General features: G+C 42.2%; 4 protein-coding genes and 1 pseudogene across 7 annotated transcripts in view; 2 read left to right on the top strand and 3 right to left on the bottom strand.

Moving 5' to 3' along the window:
• Positions 1-16933, bottom strand: part of LOC146702240 (uncharacterized) — an 83347-nt gene that overhangs the window by 30436 nt on the left and 35978 nt on the right. The gene's annotated exons all lie outside the window — the stretch shown is intronic.
• Positions 669-8275, top strand: LOC146702244 (uncharacterized). The gene is made up of 4 exons (XM_085469019.1): positions 669-732; positions 6193-6295; positions 6469-7483; positions 7834-8275. The coding sequence occupies exons 2-3, from the start codon at positions 6281-6283 to the stop codon at positions 7480-7482; spliced, it is 1029 nt and encodes a 342-aa protein (XP_085325145.1). The 5' UTR covers positions 669-732; positions 6193-6280; the 3' UTR covers position 7483; positions 7834-8275.
• On the top strand, positions 677-3882 carry LOC146702246 (uncharacterized). Of its 3 annotated transcripts, XM_085468960.1 has the most exons (4): positions 677-732; positions 1854-1989; positions 2147-2287; positions 2438-3882. In XM_085468960.1, the coding sequence occupies exons 3-4, from the start codon at positions 2164-2166 to the stop codon at positions 3673-3675; spliced, it is 1362 nt and encodes a 453-aa protein (XP_085325086.1). In that variant the 5' UTR covers positions 677-732; positions 1854-1989; positions 2147-2163; the 3' UTR covers positions 3676-3882. The 3 variants fall into 3 exon arrangements, with proteins under 3 accessions (XP_085325086.1, XP_085325085.1, XP_085325084.1); XM_085468959.1 differs by lacking the exon at positions 1854-1989 and having other exon boundaries at positions 684-732; XM_085468958.1 differs by lacking the exon at positions 677-732 and having other exon boundaries at positions 856-1989.
• Positions 3870-5920, bottom strand: LOC146702245 (uncharacterized). Its single transcript, XM_085468969.1, has 2 exons — positions 5510-5920; positions 3870-5273 (listed from the first exon to the last, which is right to left on the bottom strand). The coding sequence occupies exons 1-2, from the start codon at positions 5834-5836 to the stop codon at positions 4032-4034; spliced, it is 1569 nt and encodes a 522-aa protein (XP_085325095.1). The 5' UTR covers positions 5837-5920; the 3' UTR covers positions 3870-4031.
• Positions 12601-16502, bottom strand: LOC146702243 (uncharacterized; annotated as a pseudogene). The gene is made up of 3 exons (XR_014922321.1): positions 16434-16502; positions 14075-14839; positions 12601-13719 (listed from the first exon to the last, which is right to left on the bottom strand). The product of XR_014922321.1 is annotated as an uncharacterized LOC146702243 (transcript).

Here is a 16933-nt window from a genome sequence, read left to right as displayed (position 1 = left end):
GTGTGATGACACAAATGCATGAATGAGTTTTTCCAGTTCAGCTGAGGAAACCACATGTCGCAGTTTAGAGATGTTTCTTAAATGATAGAAACAGGAACGACAAAAATATTTTACATGAGAGTCAAGGCCCAAAGAAGAGTCGAATATTACTCCAAGACTGTGAATATTTTACTTGACAGACTGTGCAGTGAGAATTCAGTCAAAGCATTTAACTGAGATGTGAAAAAACTAAGCTGAACTCTACATCTTGTTGTGGTCTCCTGTGGCTTTAGGTGCTGACATGCCTTCCATCTGTTCTCCTGCATTTTCATTTACAACCGTAAAATATCTCCACATGGTGCTCCTCTCTCTCTCTGCAGCCCAAATGCGTCTTCCGAGCGCATCTGAGTCACGTGACCGCACAGTAACAAATCCCAGCAGGGCAAGAAGAAGGGGGCGGAGCAAAGTGAGTCTCCCGCATAAGAAGCGGTGTTCAAACAGACAGAGCTGCTTTTTCATCCAAAGGGAGTAAAGTTCTAAATTTAGAGGAGAGGGACGAACTAAAGCATCGATCATAAACCACTACCACCGTTTGGATCGATATCTGCATCGATCTGCCCACCCTTGTCTCCTGGATCGTAGCTGAGATCAGCGTGAACCACGTGGGTCTCTGCTCCCTGATCTGTTTCCTGTGTTTGGAAAGAGTTGCAGCTTCATCGCGGAGTTTCTCTCGGTTTGTGGGCTCATCTAAAGGTAAGCACCGAGCTAACTTTACTGTGAGTTCAGTTCATGTTGAGTTTAGCTCCTGAATGAGGTCTACTGCTGCTCTCCTCGGTGTCTGTTCACAGTTTATTGTGAACACGTTGAGAGAAGAGTGAGAGAGTGTTTGGAGAAAAACACCAACTAATCATTAGCTCAGCATGCTGGGAGAAGTTGGAGCAGAAAAGTCTTTTCATTGTCCCTGCAGCTGTTTTTCTGCCTGCACCAAACCTCTACAACCTCATTTCTATTTGAAGTGATAACAGGAAATGGATGAGAGCGATCTGCTGCAGTATCAGGGTCACAATAAACTTTATTGTCCAGCTGCTCTGGATGAACACATTAGAGGAAGTGGTTTTCTTTTTTTAATTAGCAAAAGAAAAACACCAACTAATCATTGGCTCAGCACGCTGGGAGAAGTTGAGCATTTGCTGGCAGAAAGTTGGAGTAGAAAAGTCTTTTCACTGATAGAAGCTCATTGATCAATGGTCATGAGTACCTTTCACGAAGAGTTTGGGGAATGGCTGCAATCACATGGTCATGAGAATTTGCATATTAACGGTCAAGGAACTGACCTCCCAGCCCATTGTTCCTTCAGTGGTGCTAGTTTCAGTCATTATGTAGGTGGAGCTGGGGGCCTGAAGGAGTTGAAAGTGTGGGGTGGGGGAGTAAGAGGTCTGTCCCTGTTTGTGGAAACCACAGGAGGAGCTGTTCAGGCTGTTGCTGGGTGTGAATTGTTGATGGAGTCTTTAAACTTGTAGTTGCTGTTTTCCAGACTGAAGCAGAGTCGTTAGCTGAAAACTGGTTTTAGAGGTTCATTCAGGACACCTTCTCAGGCTCTTACAGCCTTACCTGTATCATAACAAAGTGTATAAACCCCAATCCACCTTTAACATGGTCCTTCTCCCAAACCTTCAAATAGGGCTTTGGAGCGTGATGTCACGGGGGTGGGCGTGGAAAGGATTTTAGCCCGATTCACCATTTTGGGGGTCTAAGCTAGAAGCGATAGCATAGCCATGGTTCGTACTTGCTGTGTGCTCGGCTGCAATGTTCGATCTTACGACCGGCACGGGAATAAGGTTGGATTGTCTTTTTATGCTTTCCCAACCTGGAAGCAACATGAAGGAGCTCATGTATCGGATGTTACCAAACGAAGGCGTCTAGCCTGGATAGCAGCCGTGAGACGAGTTGATATCAAGTTCTGTTACGTCTCCAGATATCAGCTGGTGTGCTCACGACATTTTCATTCCGGTAAGTTCTAAATATGTTCTTATCACACTTCAAAGCTGAATAATATTACCGTTGGTGGTCTCGGAAGTTATAGAAATTGCGATCAAACATCGAATGGAGTGACTTTGCAGACATATGTGCTATGTAACGATTCGCTAATTGTTTCGCACAACTGTAGGGAAGCCTGCCTATGAAATGGATCAAACAAATCCAGACTGGGTACCAACGCTACACATGGGGCACTCCGAAACCCGAACATCACATTCAGACCGTCACAGGAGGCGAACACAACGTCAACAAAATAAAGTACTATTTGGAGGTAAACGACAACCGCACGCCCAGCCACAGTCTCTTATTTTAAAAGTTGATCTTAGTCAATTAACACAAACATTTTTGAGTATTCATACGGCCTTAATGTATAAACCATTTAAAACTTCCCTTGTGTATTTGCACTCTTTTTATTGGACAGGCTTTGACAATGGAGCAGCAGAGTGTGAAGGTGAAGCCTCAGCAGAAGTTACCACAGAAGAGCAGCCAGAGATGGACACCACCGAAGAGCAACACCATAACAACCTTGTTATTTTGGCTGAGGGACAAATTTGTGCTGGACAAGTAGAAGCAGAGGTAACGGGTGCAGATGCAGAAAACATTGATATCAGAGAGAAACAGACAGAAGATCAACAACTGACAAATGATTGTGTGCACTGTGTACAGAGCAGAGCAGAAATAAACCGGCTGCTGGAGGAGAACAGAAAGCTTAAATCAAAGTTGGACAAGACAGAGCTGAATGAAAACTTTTTAAAGGGTGACACGGAAAAAGTGAAATATTACACCGGTTTTACTTGTTTTGCTATTTTTATGTCCGTGCTCGAGAATGTAAAAGCTTTCCTACCAGCATCAAAGAAACTGTCACATTTCCAAATGCTTTTACTCACACTTATGCGACTTAGACTTGATCTTCCTGTTCAGCATCTTAGTTATCTATTCAATGTCTCCCACAAAACTCTTTCTTCTGTCTTTTCTGATACAATTGACGTGTTGTATGCCCGCTTTGGAATACTTGTACACTGGCCAGAGAGGCACTGTTTGCAAGCAACAATGCCACCACAATTTACGGACACTTTTGGAAATCGTGTAGCCATCATTGTAGACTGTTTTGAAATTCGTACAGAACGACCATCTAATTTAAAGGCTCGTGCTCAAACGTACTCACACTACAAGGGTACACACACCATGAAATATCTGATCGGGATTCCTCCACAAGGTGCAATTTCATTCATTTCTAAGGGGTGGGGGGGCCGTGCATCAGATAAACACATCACAGAGCAATGTGGCATACTTAACAAGCTGTTACCAGGGGATGTAGTTTTGGCTGACAGAGGCTTTGACATCAGAGATGCGGTGGGAATGATGTGTGCGGAGGTAAAGATCCCAGCATTTACAAGGGGCTTCTGTCAACTAGATGCCAAGGACATAGAAAATACACGAGCCATTGCACACCTAAGAATCCATGTTGAACGAGTAATTGGCAGTTTGCGCAACAAATTCAAAATGCTACATACTACCATGCCCATCCGTTCTCTTCTTCCATGTGAGGGTGAAGACGTTACATTCCTTGATAAAATTGTGAGGGTGTGTTGTGTTTTGGTTAACATGTGCCCCAGTGTGGTAGTGAAACCAGGCACACATGAGACTTGTACTTGTTAATTAATAATTGTTTAAAAAAGGAAAACCTTTTTAGTTTTTTGTATGTGTGACTGTATGAACACATTGACATTGCGTTATGTAACCATTTCTGTACCTGTATACTGTAAGCGAAAGTTTATCATCACTTTGAACTCTTTGTTTCACTAAAATTACGTTATAATAAAAGCAAGATAACAAATAACTGCTTTGCACTCTTTATTTCACACTTTGACAATTGGTACATGGTAAGTGCTGCACGTTTGAAATCAAGTTATACATATTTCAATGCACTTCTGACAAAAAACTAGACACCAGAAGAAAAAACGTTGTGACCACTCGGGGCTGCATTTCGCTTAGAGAAATGTTTTCCTACAAGTTCAGGAAGGCACACCTTCCTGAAAGAACTCCTGAGCTTTCTTTAAATGTGATTCCCAGAAGTGCACATCTGGGAAGATGCGTAAAATTGCCATGTCTTTTTGTGTCCATACCACGAGGTCACAGTGCTTTGCGTTGGCCACAAAGACCTGTGTTTGCACTTGTGAGTAGAAGCGATGTGTCTTCTTCAAGTTAAGTCCTTTTGCTGTCAACTCGAGGCAGAAGTCTTTGTCATGTGCATTCAACGCTTGCTGAATGCTGTCACATCGATATTTAAATGGACATTTAATTTCTAGGCACCCCTTCCCACAGCATTCACACGTGGTTAGTCCATCAGGAGATGCTCCTACTTCAGGAAAAGCCATGTTAACAAGAAAACCACACATACGGACCTGTAGGTTTTTGTGACATGCTGACATTGTCTGGGTGTAGGCATGTCGAGCATCCTGTTCATGCTCCAGTCCCCAAGTTGTTTGCACATTACAGACAGAGTTAACAGGGTAGCAAACACGATTAACCACAGTAATGGCGGGTTTTTCTACAGTGGTGGCAAACACAGCGTGCATCATTGAAGCGGTGATCCTCCCAGCACGCCAAACATACCATTCTGGGCTCTTGTGTTGCAGTCTTGTGCGTACCTCAATAGCTTCTGCCTGTTCTTCAGTTACTTTAGCTGTGTTTATGTACTTTACGCAGTGCAGTTGTAGCTCGGTAAGGCCAAGAGACTGTGCACCTGTGCTGTGCAAACACGCCAGAGACAGTGGTAATGTGGATGACTGTACAGTGTGTGATGTGTAGTATTTCTCCAATCCAGACAAACACACTGCTTTATTGTGTTTTTGAAGTGTGTCTAACACTGGTGACAACTCCTCAAACGTAGCAGAGGGAATCTTTCTTTTTGAAGGACGGCTTCTTCTGCCTTTCACCACAGACGGTCCGTTTATATTTTCATCAAGAGTCTTTTTTTGTGCTGCTGAAGATGTAAAGTCAATGTTATGGCCAACCTCTGGCTGTATCTTGGCTGTGTTCCCCGGCAAAACCCAGTAAGCTGGTTCATCTGTGACTGTCTTTGTGCCACGTATCCTCACTGTTGCCTCCACTTTAAACAGAAGTGCAGCGACATGGGTGCAGGTCTCAGCCACTCCGGCCATACAGGTGCAGTGTGCAGTTTCGACCTTCCCTGTGGTGCTTACAATTACCCATGGTCGTAATGCAGGTTCATTCAATCTTTGGGAGTGCAGTACCTGTAACATGCAAGGACAAGGTTGATGTAAAGACAATAAATGAAATGAGACAGGGAGGACACTGATTGGCGTTAATAATTTGCCCGATTATCAATGTGTTAATTTGCATCTACTATACAATTATGGGCACATAATATGATAACGATATTTTAGCAGTTCAATGATAGAGGTATAACATTAATTATGGTGGGGGGTGGAAAATGGCTATGTCACTCGATGCACTCCAGCTGACTTACCTTGGTATGAATGACGACGTACTCAGATTTTGGCGGCTTGAAAATAGCCAAATCTTGCACCCAGCCATTTGTAAATTGGATATGCGCCTCCAGTGACTTGTAATTACGAAACTGGTTCGCAGTGTAAGCACTTACTCCACAAACAAGATAGGTGAAGATATCGGGGTAGGACAGTGGCGGTAAGTCGTCTGGGTCTTTACTCCACTGCCGTATGTCGTATGGGTCCAGATTTGCGATGCACTCTATTTTTTTCAAATACTGCTGCTTCGCCTCTGGACGCAATCGATCTCTATACCGTCCGTTTTCTTTCGAGCTGCTTTTAAGCATGTTTCTTGTCGTAGTCGCCGTTCCAATACAGTGTTTGTGTTTGGATCGTAGACCCCCAAAATGGAGCTGCGCTCCCACAATGCATTGCGGCGTGACGTCAACTCCAAAGCCCTATAGGACTTTCTGGCCCTGTCATAGTAAAGGGCTGCTTAGAATATTAGAGCCAATGTCACAAAGTTCCTCCTGAAGTATAAGTGAGTGAGAGAGTTTCCTCACTTTGCAGCACAACACGTCTCACAAGATTTCTACAAGCAATCAGAGTGAAATTTGTACTTTGTGTTGTCAGATGAACATATGAGACACTTTGACTCTTCAGTGCAGTGTGGAGCCTAACAAAGATCTGTTTTGTGTCCCAGCTGATCAGCAGGAGGAGAAGAGTCTGACGGAGCAGCAGAGGAACATTTTCAGCCATCTGGACTCAGCTGAGTCACTACAGAGGAAACAATGAGCTCAACACAGGTAGGTGTGTGTGTGTGTGTGTGTGTGTGTGTGTGTGTGTGTGTGGTCCAAATGTGCTATAGATAATCTCTATAGCACACTCGGACCACCCATAAAGGGTTAATGGAGGGAGTTCAGGTTGTTCCACGACTGCATTTCACTCACTGCCTCTGTTTGTATCTCTGTCACTGCAGGACCAACGTGGACCAAGAAGTCAGCGCTCTCAGGAGGCCGACAAACCTCACAGAAGAAAGGGAGAGACAAAATACAGCTGTGACGAGTGTGGGAAGGATTTTACCGTTAAAGCTTCCCTAAAAATGCATCAGGTCATCCACACTGGAGAGAGACCGTTCAGCTGTGACGAGTGCGGAAAGTCGTTTACCCAGTCTGGAAGCTTAAAAAGCCACCAACTCATCCACACTGGAGCGAGACTGTTCAGCTGTGGAGACTGTGGAAAGTCTTTTACTGAGTCTGGAACCTTTAAAAAACACCAACTCATCCACACTGGAGAGAGACCGTTCAGCTGTGGAGACTGTGGAAAGTCTTTTGCCCAGTCTGGAAGCTTAAAAACCCACCAACTCATCCACACTGGAGAGAGACCGTTCAGCTGTGGAGACTGTGGAAAGTCGTTTACTCAGCCTAGAAGCTTAAAAAACCACAAACTCATCCACACTGGAGAGAGACCGTTCAGCTGTGGAGACTGTGGAAAGTCTTTTACAGAGTCTGGAAGCTTAAAAAACCACCAACTCATCCACACTGGAGAGAGACCATTCAGCTGTGGAGACTGTGGAAAGTCGTTTACTCAGCCTAGAAGCTTAAAATCACATCAACTCATCCACAGTGGAGTTAAAGCATACAGCTGTGATCAGTGTGGCAGAGCTTTTACTCAGAGTAGCAGCTTACAGAGTCATCTAGTTACCCACTCTGGGATTAAAGCATACAGCTGTGACGTTTGTGGAAAAACCTTCAGCCTGAAACAGAACCGAAATACACACCTACGCATTCACACCAGACATGATGTGTACAGCTGTGATCAGTGTGGTAAACTATGTTTATCAGGCACACAGTTACAACAACACATGTTTACCCACTCTGAGGAGAGACCTTATAAATGTGACTTGTGTGCGAAGACTTTTAAATCTCCACGTTACCTGAAAGCACACCAAAAGATCCACACCAGAAAGACTCTACAAGTGCAGTTACTGTGAGGTATGTATTTATATTTTTATCTTGTCAACCCAACTGTTTGAAACAACTTGTATTAGCATGTTAGCAATTTTACTGCATGGAAAAACACCTCTGAGTGATTATTCAGACTCTAATCACAGGTTTTTAGTGATAGTGTTTGAGAATTGTATTATTGTTATTGTAGCATTAAACTAGTATTAATTTAATGGTTTTACTCTTATCGTTTTTATAGCAATTTAAATTGAGCCGAGTGTGATAATGTAAACAGTAAAATGTAATTGGACTTTGGCAGAGATGCTCTTTATTTCAGGCAACGTTCAGGGTGAAAATGTTGAAGGACTGACTTACACTGTGTTTGTGTCTTTGTTTAGAAGCAGAGCGACACAGATGGATCCAGTTCTCAACCCTGTCATCGCTGTGGGAAAGACTTTTTTGCGACCTTTGCGGAAAAACTTTCAGTCATCAAAAAACCCTAAAAATACATCAACGTAGACACACTGGAGACAAACTGAACTACTGTAAAGAATGTGGGAGAAGCTTCACCACTTCAACGGACTTCAAACAATATGAATGAAAATGTGCCTCGTTACATTTTAAGCTTTCTAAACTGTTCTACTGTAGTGTTCATGTTGAGTGGTTAGCTTTGTTCCAGCAGTTGAATCAAAAATCTGTTTCCTGTTATCATGTTTTTAATGAATGCATCGATCCATGTTTTCTGCAGTTTTTTTTTTTTCAGCTTGTTTGTGATATGAGATCCTGCAACAGTTAAACCAAAATTTTACATGTTAAATAAAGAAATGGTTTACTGACAAAGAGTTTGAGCCGTGATGTCATTTCCTGTATATCAGAGCAACACCTGAAGTTACCAATGTTTAAAGTCATAGTCAAATTATGTGTCAGCATGACCTTGTGAAAACTGCTTGGCAATCATTCACTGTGTTATCTGCTAACTGTTAGGGCGTAGAAGGATGAAACTCCCAGGATGACCAGTGCCAGGACCTTCCTGATGCAGAGAGTTGTGTGTGGGGGGGATAAAGGAGAAGCTGAGGCATCCCAAAGTTAAAGCTGGCATAACTGAACCTTAATGTTTGATGTGTGTTGTGGTTCTCCTGCGCGCAGTAATTAATAGCTTGAACACAGCAGAGCTTGATATAAAGACCTGGGTAACAACCAACTTTATGCCGCTGATTATACTTGGCCCTAAAATACCTAGAAATGTGGTATCTAACCAGATACTTGCTCTGGATTGCATTACCTTGGCCTCCAGTAACACCTTGGAGTAATATTTGACCAGGACATTAAAGAAATATTTAGGGCTGTGTGATCGGCCGAGTTGGAAAAAGCAGGAGTCACAGGAATTATTAGAAAAACAGGGTTTTTATTCATTTAACCCAAAAATTATATTTACCAAAGTAATTAATGTTGAGCTCATAAAAAGGGCAAAGAAACAAAACTGAACTCGGGCAAAGAACTGCAAACTTAACAAACCAAATGACTGCACAAAGAAATATAACTGACCTAAACATGAACTGACACAGAAGGGTATATATAAAGTCTGATCAGACCACTATGACACACGAGGAGTAACTAAACAAAACACAATTGTAAACAACAAACATGGCAGTACAGTCTGGTTTGTCTTTATCCTGTTTTCCTTCTCTCACCCCAACCGGTCGCAGCAGATGGCCCCGCCCCTCCCTGAGCCTGGTTCTGCCGGAGGGTTCTTCCTGTTAAAAGGGAGTTTTTCCTTCCCACTGTCGCCAAAGTGCTTGCTCATAGGGGTTCATATGATTGTTGGGCTTTTCTCTGTATCTACTGTACAATATTAAGTGCCTTGAGGCAACTTTTGTTGTGATTTGGCGCTATATAGATAAAAATTGAATTGAATTGGTTCTTTAGTAGGTCTAGAGGGGTTAAACTGCGTCCTCACATCTGCTTCATGAATATGAAGGGCTGTAGTGGGAGAAGGTGGTTTGAAATCCTCATAGGTGTGAAGTGAGGAGGGGGCTCCTGTGGGTGAAGTCTTTGATAGTGTAGATGGCTCTGTTGTGGGGGGAGCGGGGAAGGTGGGGGGATGATGGACCAAAGTGTCTCTATTGAGGTGTGAAAGCTGCTTGATGGATCATCAAACCGACAGTAAAAGTCGTTGTGGGTGTTGGCCAACAGCAAGTCGTCAGTGGGGTGGGGCTGTGTGCTTCCTGAAGTGAAAATCTGGCATTTAAAGATGAATGGGGAAAACTCGCTCACAGCTGACTAATGAACCTTTGCATGCATGCTTAAGAACTGCATTGACCCCATTTCACACAAGGTTTAAAATTCTGCCTGCAAATGTCAGAGGTGTACTCGTCTGTGTCCATATTTTCTCCAGCATACGGGGGATTCCCATCATAATGAGTCTTTTGGTAAGAGGTGATAAAGAACCTAATCAAAATTTTCCATCCAAATTCCCTCCATCTTTGTGAGGTAGTGCATTTCCATTGTTGTTTCCATATTTGAGTCCATTCATCCTGTGTTATGCACACTCCTCCCTCCTTCTCCCATAATATCTTATTTGTAAAAATGTATACAAAGAGGAAATGTGTTTTTTGTTGACTTCGCCACTATATGCCTTTTTGAGCGTTGCTATCAAATCTACATTAGTGTCCGACACCACTCTCATCGTCGTCTTTAGTTCCTTATTTGCAAGTATCGGCATGAATCCTGTCTTTCCAGATTGTATTTTTGTTTCAATGTATCAACACTAATTAAATTCCCATCTTTAATCAGACTATCAAATGTAGGTAATCCTTTAGCAGACCAACTTTCAAGACGTGAGTCCAATTTATTTGGGGTAACGTCACAGACATAAGCATATCCTTTAAATAATGCCAAGTCTTGTTCTAGCTTAAATTCAAAAATATATATTGTTAATTAAATGTTAAATAAAAGCTAGAAAAGGTTGCATTTCCTGCGAAAATGCAGTGTAGTGGAATCTGATGAAAACGGCAGGAAAATCACCCTTTTAACAGGAAAGCAGAGCTCTCAAAGAACCAGGCTCAGGGAGGGGCGACCATCTGCCACAACCGGGCAGGGGTGAGAGAAGGAAGACAAGACAACAGACATGCTGTGGAAGGGAACCAGAGATTAATAACAAGTATGATTCAATGCAGAGAGGTCTATTAACACATAGTGAGTGAGAAAGGTGACTGAGGAAGAAATACTCAACACATCATGGGAAATTCCCCTGCTGCCTACACCTAATGCAGCATAAATAAGGAAGAATTCGGAGCCACCTGATCCAGCCCTAACTGTATGTTTTATCAAAAGGGAATGTTTCAAGCCTAATCTTAAAATTAGAGATAGTGTCTTCCTCACCAATCCCAACTAATAAGCTGGTTCCGTGGTAGAGGGCCCTGAAAACTCAAGGCTCTTCCTCCCATTCTACTTTTAAATACTCAAGGAACAAGAAGTAAGCCCTGTCAGTACTCTTGCTGCAGCATTTTGGATTAACTGAAGGCGTCTAAGCAAGTTTTTAGGACATCTTGATAATAGCAAATTACAGTAGTCCAGTCTAGAAGTAATAAATTAATGAACAGCATCACTCTGAGACGGGATATTTTGAGATGTTTAGAGATATTGCGCATATGAAATAAAGCAGCTCTACATATTTGTATAATGTCCTGGTCAAATATTACTCCAAGATTCTGACAGTGATACTGGAGGCCACGGTAATTCCATCCAGAGCAAGTATCTGGTTAGATATTATATTTCTAGGAATTCCAGGGCCACGTACAATCAGCAGCAGAAAGTTAGACGTCACCCAGGTCTTTATATCTTTAAAACATTTCAGCAATTTAATTAATTGGTGTGTGTTACCTGGTTTTATGGATAGACAAAGCTCAGTGTCATCTGCATAGCATCTACTGCAGGGGTCCCCAATCTCAGTCCAGTGTCCCTGCAGGTTTTAGATCGCACCCTGGGTCAACACACCTGTATCACATGATTAGCTCATTACCAGGCCTCTGGAAAACTACGGCTGTGTCCCAATCAAGAGACCGCTCGCTTGAAGTACGCGCACTACGTGTACTACATATGGTGCGTACTATAAGAACGAGAAGTGCGGAAGTGAGAGGCTTGTGAAATGGGACGGTCTAGCCTTCGTCGCGCTGTTCAGGTTGCCTAGCAACCATGATACTAACCACGAGAAACGTTACATACAGCTTTGTTTGACAGAAATGAAGGAGAAAAATGTTTTGTTGGTCATTCGTTTTAGTCATGACATCACTCTGATTAGTTGAGTATCTGAGGCTGAGACCACGGGACTGTAAAACATGATTGTTGGGCTTCATTTCTGTGCTAACAATTAGTTAATGTTGTTGAGACTAAAAGCATCTCACTGTGGTAATGTAAATATAATATAGTCAATATTATTTAAATTGGGACAGCCTTCATCGCGTCGCTGTGAAGAAGTCTAGTCTAGAAATAATAAATGCATGAAGTAGATTTTCAGCGTCAGGATATTTTGCGATGTTTGGGCCAAGGTAGCCACCCAGAGCTGGTTAGATAACATATTTCTAGAATTTTAAGGGCAAACTACAATCAGCAGCAGAAAGTTAGACATCACCCAGGTCTTTATATCTTTAAGACATTTCAGCAATTTAATTAATTGGTGTGTGTTCCCTGGCTTCTTTCCATTCTAGAGTGTGATTAACGTGATGGGTGGGCTCTTTTACATTCGAGATCAACAAAAGTGGACAAGAAAAGATTGAGACCCATCAGTCCAGGCAACTTTTTTCAATCTCTGCAACTTTCAGATTTTAGGGGCAGAATTTGTCTCAAACAACATAAAGCATGGATCCATCCTGCTGCTGGTGTAATAGCGTGGAGATGTTTGGTTGGCACAATTTGGGTCCCTTAGTACCAACTGACATCATTTACAGACCACAGCCTACCTGAGACTCAGTCCAATAGAGCACCTTTGGGATGTGGTGAAATAAGATTCACATCATGGACGTCCAGCTGAAAAATCAGCTGTCATATCAATATAGACCAACAACTTCTGAGAGGCAGTGCCAACAAAGGAAACTCTGATAAGCTGTGCAAATCAAACCACAACTTTAAAAGATCATTTTCCAAAATTAATATTTTTATTTCTCAAACACAAATCAGAATTTTTGATACCTACAGCAACTTTGTTAAAATACAAAAGATTTTAAAGATCTTATTTTTTCATAAATTTCAGGTCAGAATTTTCAGTAAGCTGCAGGAACCCTGTTCAGTGTCAGAACAGCCAAGTCTCCTCTGATAAACCTCCATCTGTGTCACTGAGAACATTTGTCACGTCAGTTTTTGGTTTGATATACAGGAAATGACATCATGGATCAAACTCTTTGTCATTAAACTATTTCTTTATTTAACATTTCAAATTTTGGTTTAACTGTTGAAGGATTTCATAACACAAACAGCCTGAACAAACAAAAAAAAAAAAACAAAACAGATTTTTCTTTTATTCAACTGCTGGAACAAAGCTAACCACTCAACACCAACACTACAGTAGAACAGTTTAGAAAGCTTAAAATGTAACGAGAGGCACATTTTCATTCATAGCTGCCTCATCAGATCTTTACAGGAGATTCCATCTGAACTCTGTGGAGCCTGATCTCAAGGGCTTTGAGTCTGACCCTGAAACCAGAAGAGGATCTTTCTGTCTCTGCAGATTCACAGAGATGGGAGTGATCACGCTGATGTTTGCATAGAGAAGACAATGTGGTGAATATTTTGGCACATTGGTAACAGTGAAACAGTTTATTAGTAACGTGGGATCGTTTGTGTTTGGAGTATGAACTGAGAATCCTGAAGCTCTTGTCACACTGGTCACAGCTGTAGTTTCCTTCCATGTGTGTACGTTCATGATAGTTATGACTATCTGTATGTGAGAAGCTTTTGTCACAGTGTCTGCACTTGTATGGTTTCTCTCCTGTGTGGACTCGTCTATGCACTTTGAGCTCAAATGCAGATATGTAGGATGACCCACACTGATCACAGAGATGTGTTTTAACGCCACTGTGAATACGTTCATGTTTTTTTAAGATACTTGGTTTGGGGAAGCCTCTCCCACATTCTTTGCAGTAGTTCATTTTGTCTCCAGTGTGTCTACGTTGATGTAGTTTTAGGGTGTTTGGATGACTGAAAGTTTTTCCACAAAGGTCACAAAAAACTTTCCCACCACCACAGTGATGACAGGGTTGAGAACTGGATCCATCTGTGTCGCTCTGCTTCTGAACAAAGACACAAACACAGTGTAAGTCAGTCCTTCAACATTTTCATCCTGAACGTCACTTGAAATAAAGAGCATCTCTGCAGACGTCCAATTACATTTTACTGTTTACATTATAACACTCAGGTCAGTTTAATATGCTACAAAAATGATAAGAGTAAAAACCTTAAATTAATACTAATTTAATACTACAATAACAGCAATATAATTCTCACTATCACTAAAAACTGTGATTAGAGTCTGAATAATCACTCAGAGGTGCTTTTCAATGCAATAGAATTGCTAGCACAACTTGATGAGCAGAGTTGTTTCAAACAGTCAGGCTACAATCACAAGATAAAAATATAAATACATACCTCACAGTAACTGCACTTGGAGAGTCTCTTTCTGGTGTGGATCTTTTGGTGTCGTCTCAGGTAACGTGGAGATCTGAAAGTCTTCGCACACAGGTCACATTTATAAGGTGTCTCCTCAGAGTGGGTAAACGTGTTGTTGTAAGTGTGCGCCTGTTAAACATAGTTTACCACACTGACTACAGCTGTACACATCATGTCTGGTGTGAATGCGTAGGTGTGTATTTCGGCTCCGTTTCAGGCTGAAGGTTTTTCCACAAATGTCACAGCTGTATGCTTTAATTCCAGAGTGGGTAACTAGATGACTCTGTAAGCTCTTACGCTGAGTAAAAGCTCTGCCACACTGATCACAGCTGTACGCTTTAACTCCACTGTGGATGACCTGGTGTTTTTTTAAGTATGAAGCTGAGGAGAAAGACCTTCCACAAATATCACACTTGAACGGTCTCTCTCCAGTGTGGATGAGTTGGTGTGTTTTTAAGCTTCCACACTGAGTAAAAGACTTTCCACAGTCGCCACAGCTGAATGGTCTCTCTCCAGTGTGGATGAGTTGGTGTCTTTTTAACTTTGACATCTGCGTATAAGACTTTCCACAGTCATCACAGCTGAATGGTCTCTCTCGAGTGTGGATGACCTGACGCATTTTTAGTAAAGCTTTCACAGTAAAATCTTTCCCACACTCGTCACAGCTATATTTTTTCCTCTCTTTCAATCTTCAACAAATTTGTCGGCCTCCTGAGAGCGCTGACTTCTCGCTCCACGCTGGTCCTGCAGTATCAAAGATATAGAGGCAGTGAGTGAAATGCAGTCGTGGAACAAACTCAACCTTAAACTCGATTCTTTGTAGCGAATGAGACAACCTGGCTTCTGTCACAAGGAGATAAATAATCTCCCCCCCGACCCCACCCGCTTCAACATCTTCAGCCCCCTAAGACCCACCACCTCCACCATTCAAAATAGCCTGGACCTGATCACCACTTCATTAGTGTCTCCACGACCCATTATGCCTCCCTCCATACTGGAGAGTAGAGATGCAAAAAGCGTCTTTAACATACAGATCTCAAAAAAAGCAGCTGAACCAGACTCAGGGTCTCCATCATAAACCATACAGGGGGATCACAATATGAAGCAGTTTAAGACGATTGTTGCTGTGAACTTTCACTATAGAAAGAAAACTGAACAGAACATCTGAATTCACTCGATGCTGAACATTCATTTCATAGAAAGAAGAATTGTAATTATACTCAGATCTACCTGTGCTTTAATGATGGGGCCTTTAAACTTACACATTCAACAGTTTTAACCAGCTTTCCTTCCTGCTTTGACTGCAGCTGTGTTTGACACAGGAAGACATTATTGATTTCTTCAATATTATACTTTATTCTTTTTGGGGGAAGTGCAGCTTTAAACCTTTACATGATTCAACTCAACCCAACAAATCAATCTGAACGATCACAGGTGGGAAAAACTTCTGTAAACAAAATAAATAAAACCCAACATTCAATCCACAACATGATTAGAAACATGATTCTCCCAAATCACCAAGAGCTGCACATTAACCACCACAATATATTTTATTCTCTGTGCTTTCAAATATGAACACTGTTTACTTTCATCTGTTTCATTAGTTTTTGTTAACATCTTCCTGTGCATCACTTTACAGCAGCCACACTCATTAAAATGAGACTTTGTAGGAGTTCACTTCCTCTCATGTGTTCATCCACAGCAGCTGGACAATAAAGTTTATTGTGACCCTGATACTGCAGCAGATCGCTCTCATCCATTTCCTGTTATCACTTCAAATAGAAATGAGGCTGTAGAGGTTTGGTGCAGGCAGAAAAACAGCTGCAGGGACAATGAAAAGACTTTTCTGCTCCAACTTCTCCCAGCATGCTGAGCTAATGATTAGCTGGTGTTTTTCTCCAAACACTCTCTCACTCTTCTCTCAACGTGTTCACAATAAACTGTGAGCAGATGTTAAGATATTCATTGTGTGTACTCATGTTGTACATTGTTTAACAGCATTATGGTTACTGTGGTTTAACAGAGACAGTATTTTAGTTGTCACCACAATGAGGCACTGTTTCATTGTAAGAGCACGGATGTTGCATCATCGCGCTCCTAAAACAGAAGAAGAAAATAGATACGGCACCTATGAGAAAAGTTTTGCCGCGTGTTGAAGAGGAATAAAGTTCATAAAATATTAAGGACATTTTTGCCTCCGTCATCATTTTCCTTCGAGTTGATCGCTGTCGATGCTGCAATACTCAACAGCAGACACCGAGGAGAGCAGCAGAAGACCTCATTCAGGAGCTAAACTCAACATGAACTGAACTCACAGTAAAGTTAGCTCGGTGCTTACCTTTAGATGAGCCCACAAACCGAGAGAAACTCCGCGATGAAGCTGCAACTCTTTCCAAACACAGGAAACAGATCAGGGAGCAGAGACCCACGTGGTTCACGCTGATCTCAGCTACGATCCAGGAGACAAGGGTGGGCAGATCGATGCAGATATCGATCAGGACGTTGGTAGTGGTTTACGATCGATACTCCTCCGAGTTCACTATTTTACTCGCTGCGGATGAAGAAGCAGCTGTCTGTTTGAACACCGCTTCTTATGCGGCAGACTCACTTTGCTCCGCCCCCTTCTTCCTGCCCTGCTGGGATTTGTTACTGTGCTGTCACGTGACTCAGCTATGTCCAGAAAACGCATTTGGGCTGCAGAGAGAGAGAGAAAGAGGAGCATCATGTGGAAATATTTTACGGCTGTAAATGAAAATTCTGGAGAACAGATGGAAGGCTTGTCAGCACCTAAAGCCACAGGAGACCACAACAAGCTGTAGAGTTCAGCTTTCAGCTCGT

The sequence above is a fragment of the Copadichromis virginalis genome, linkage group LG9, assembly GCF_057382275.1.
Source record: "Copadichromis virginalis isolate Kocher_CV1m ecotype Utaka linkage group LG9, C_Virginalis_male_GT1.1, whole genome shotgun sequence".
Classification (NCBI taxonomy): domain Eukaryota; kingdom Metazoa; phylum Chordata; class Actinopteri; order Cichliformes; family Cichlidae; genus Copadichromis; species Copadichromis virginalis.
Note: the sequence above shows the minus strand (reverse complement) of the source record. Positions and strands in the feature narration are given on the sequence as shown.

Excerpts from the sequence above, each read along its gene's own strand:
- LOC146702246 (XM_085468958.1), top strand. The coding sequence starts at position 1,755 with ATGGTTCGTACTTGCTGTGTGCTCGGCTGCAATGTTCGATCTTACGAC. Across the intron at positions 1,990-2,146 it reads CTCACGACATTTTCATTCCG|GGAAGCCTGCCTATGAAATG; the intron begins GTAAGTTCTAAA and ends GCACAACTGTAG. Across the intron at positions 2,288-2,437 it reads AAATAAAGTACTATTTGGAG|GCTTTGACAATGGAGCAGCA; the intron begins GTAAACGACAAC and ends TTTATTGGACAG.
- LOC146702245 (XM_085468969.1), bottom strand. The coding sequence starts at position 5,836 with ATGCTTAAAAGCAGCTCGAAAGAAAACGGACGGTATAGAGATCGATTG. Across the intron at positions 5,274-5,509 it reads ACGTCGTCATTCATACCAAG|GTACTGCACTCCCAAAGATT; the intron begins GTAAGTCAGCTG and ends TGCATGTTACAG.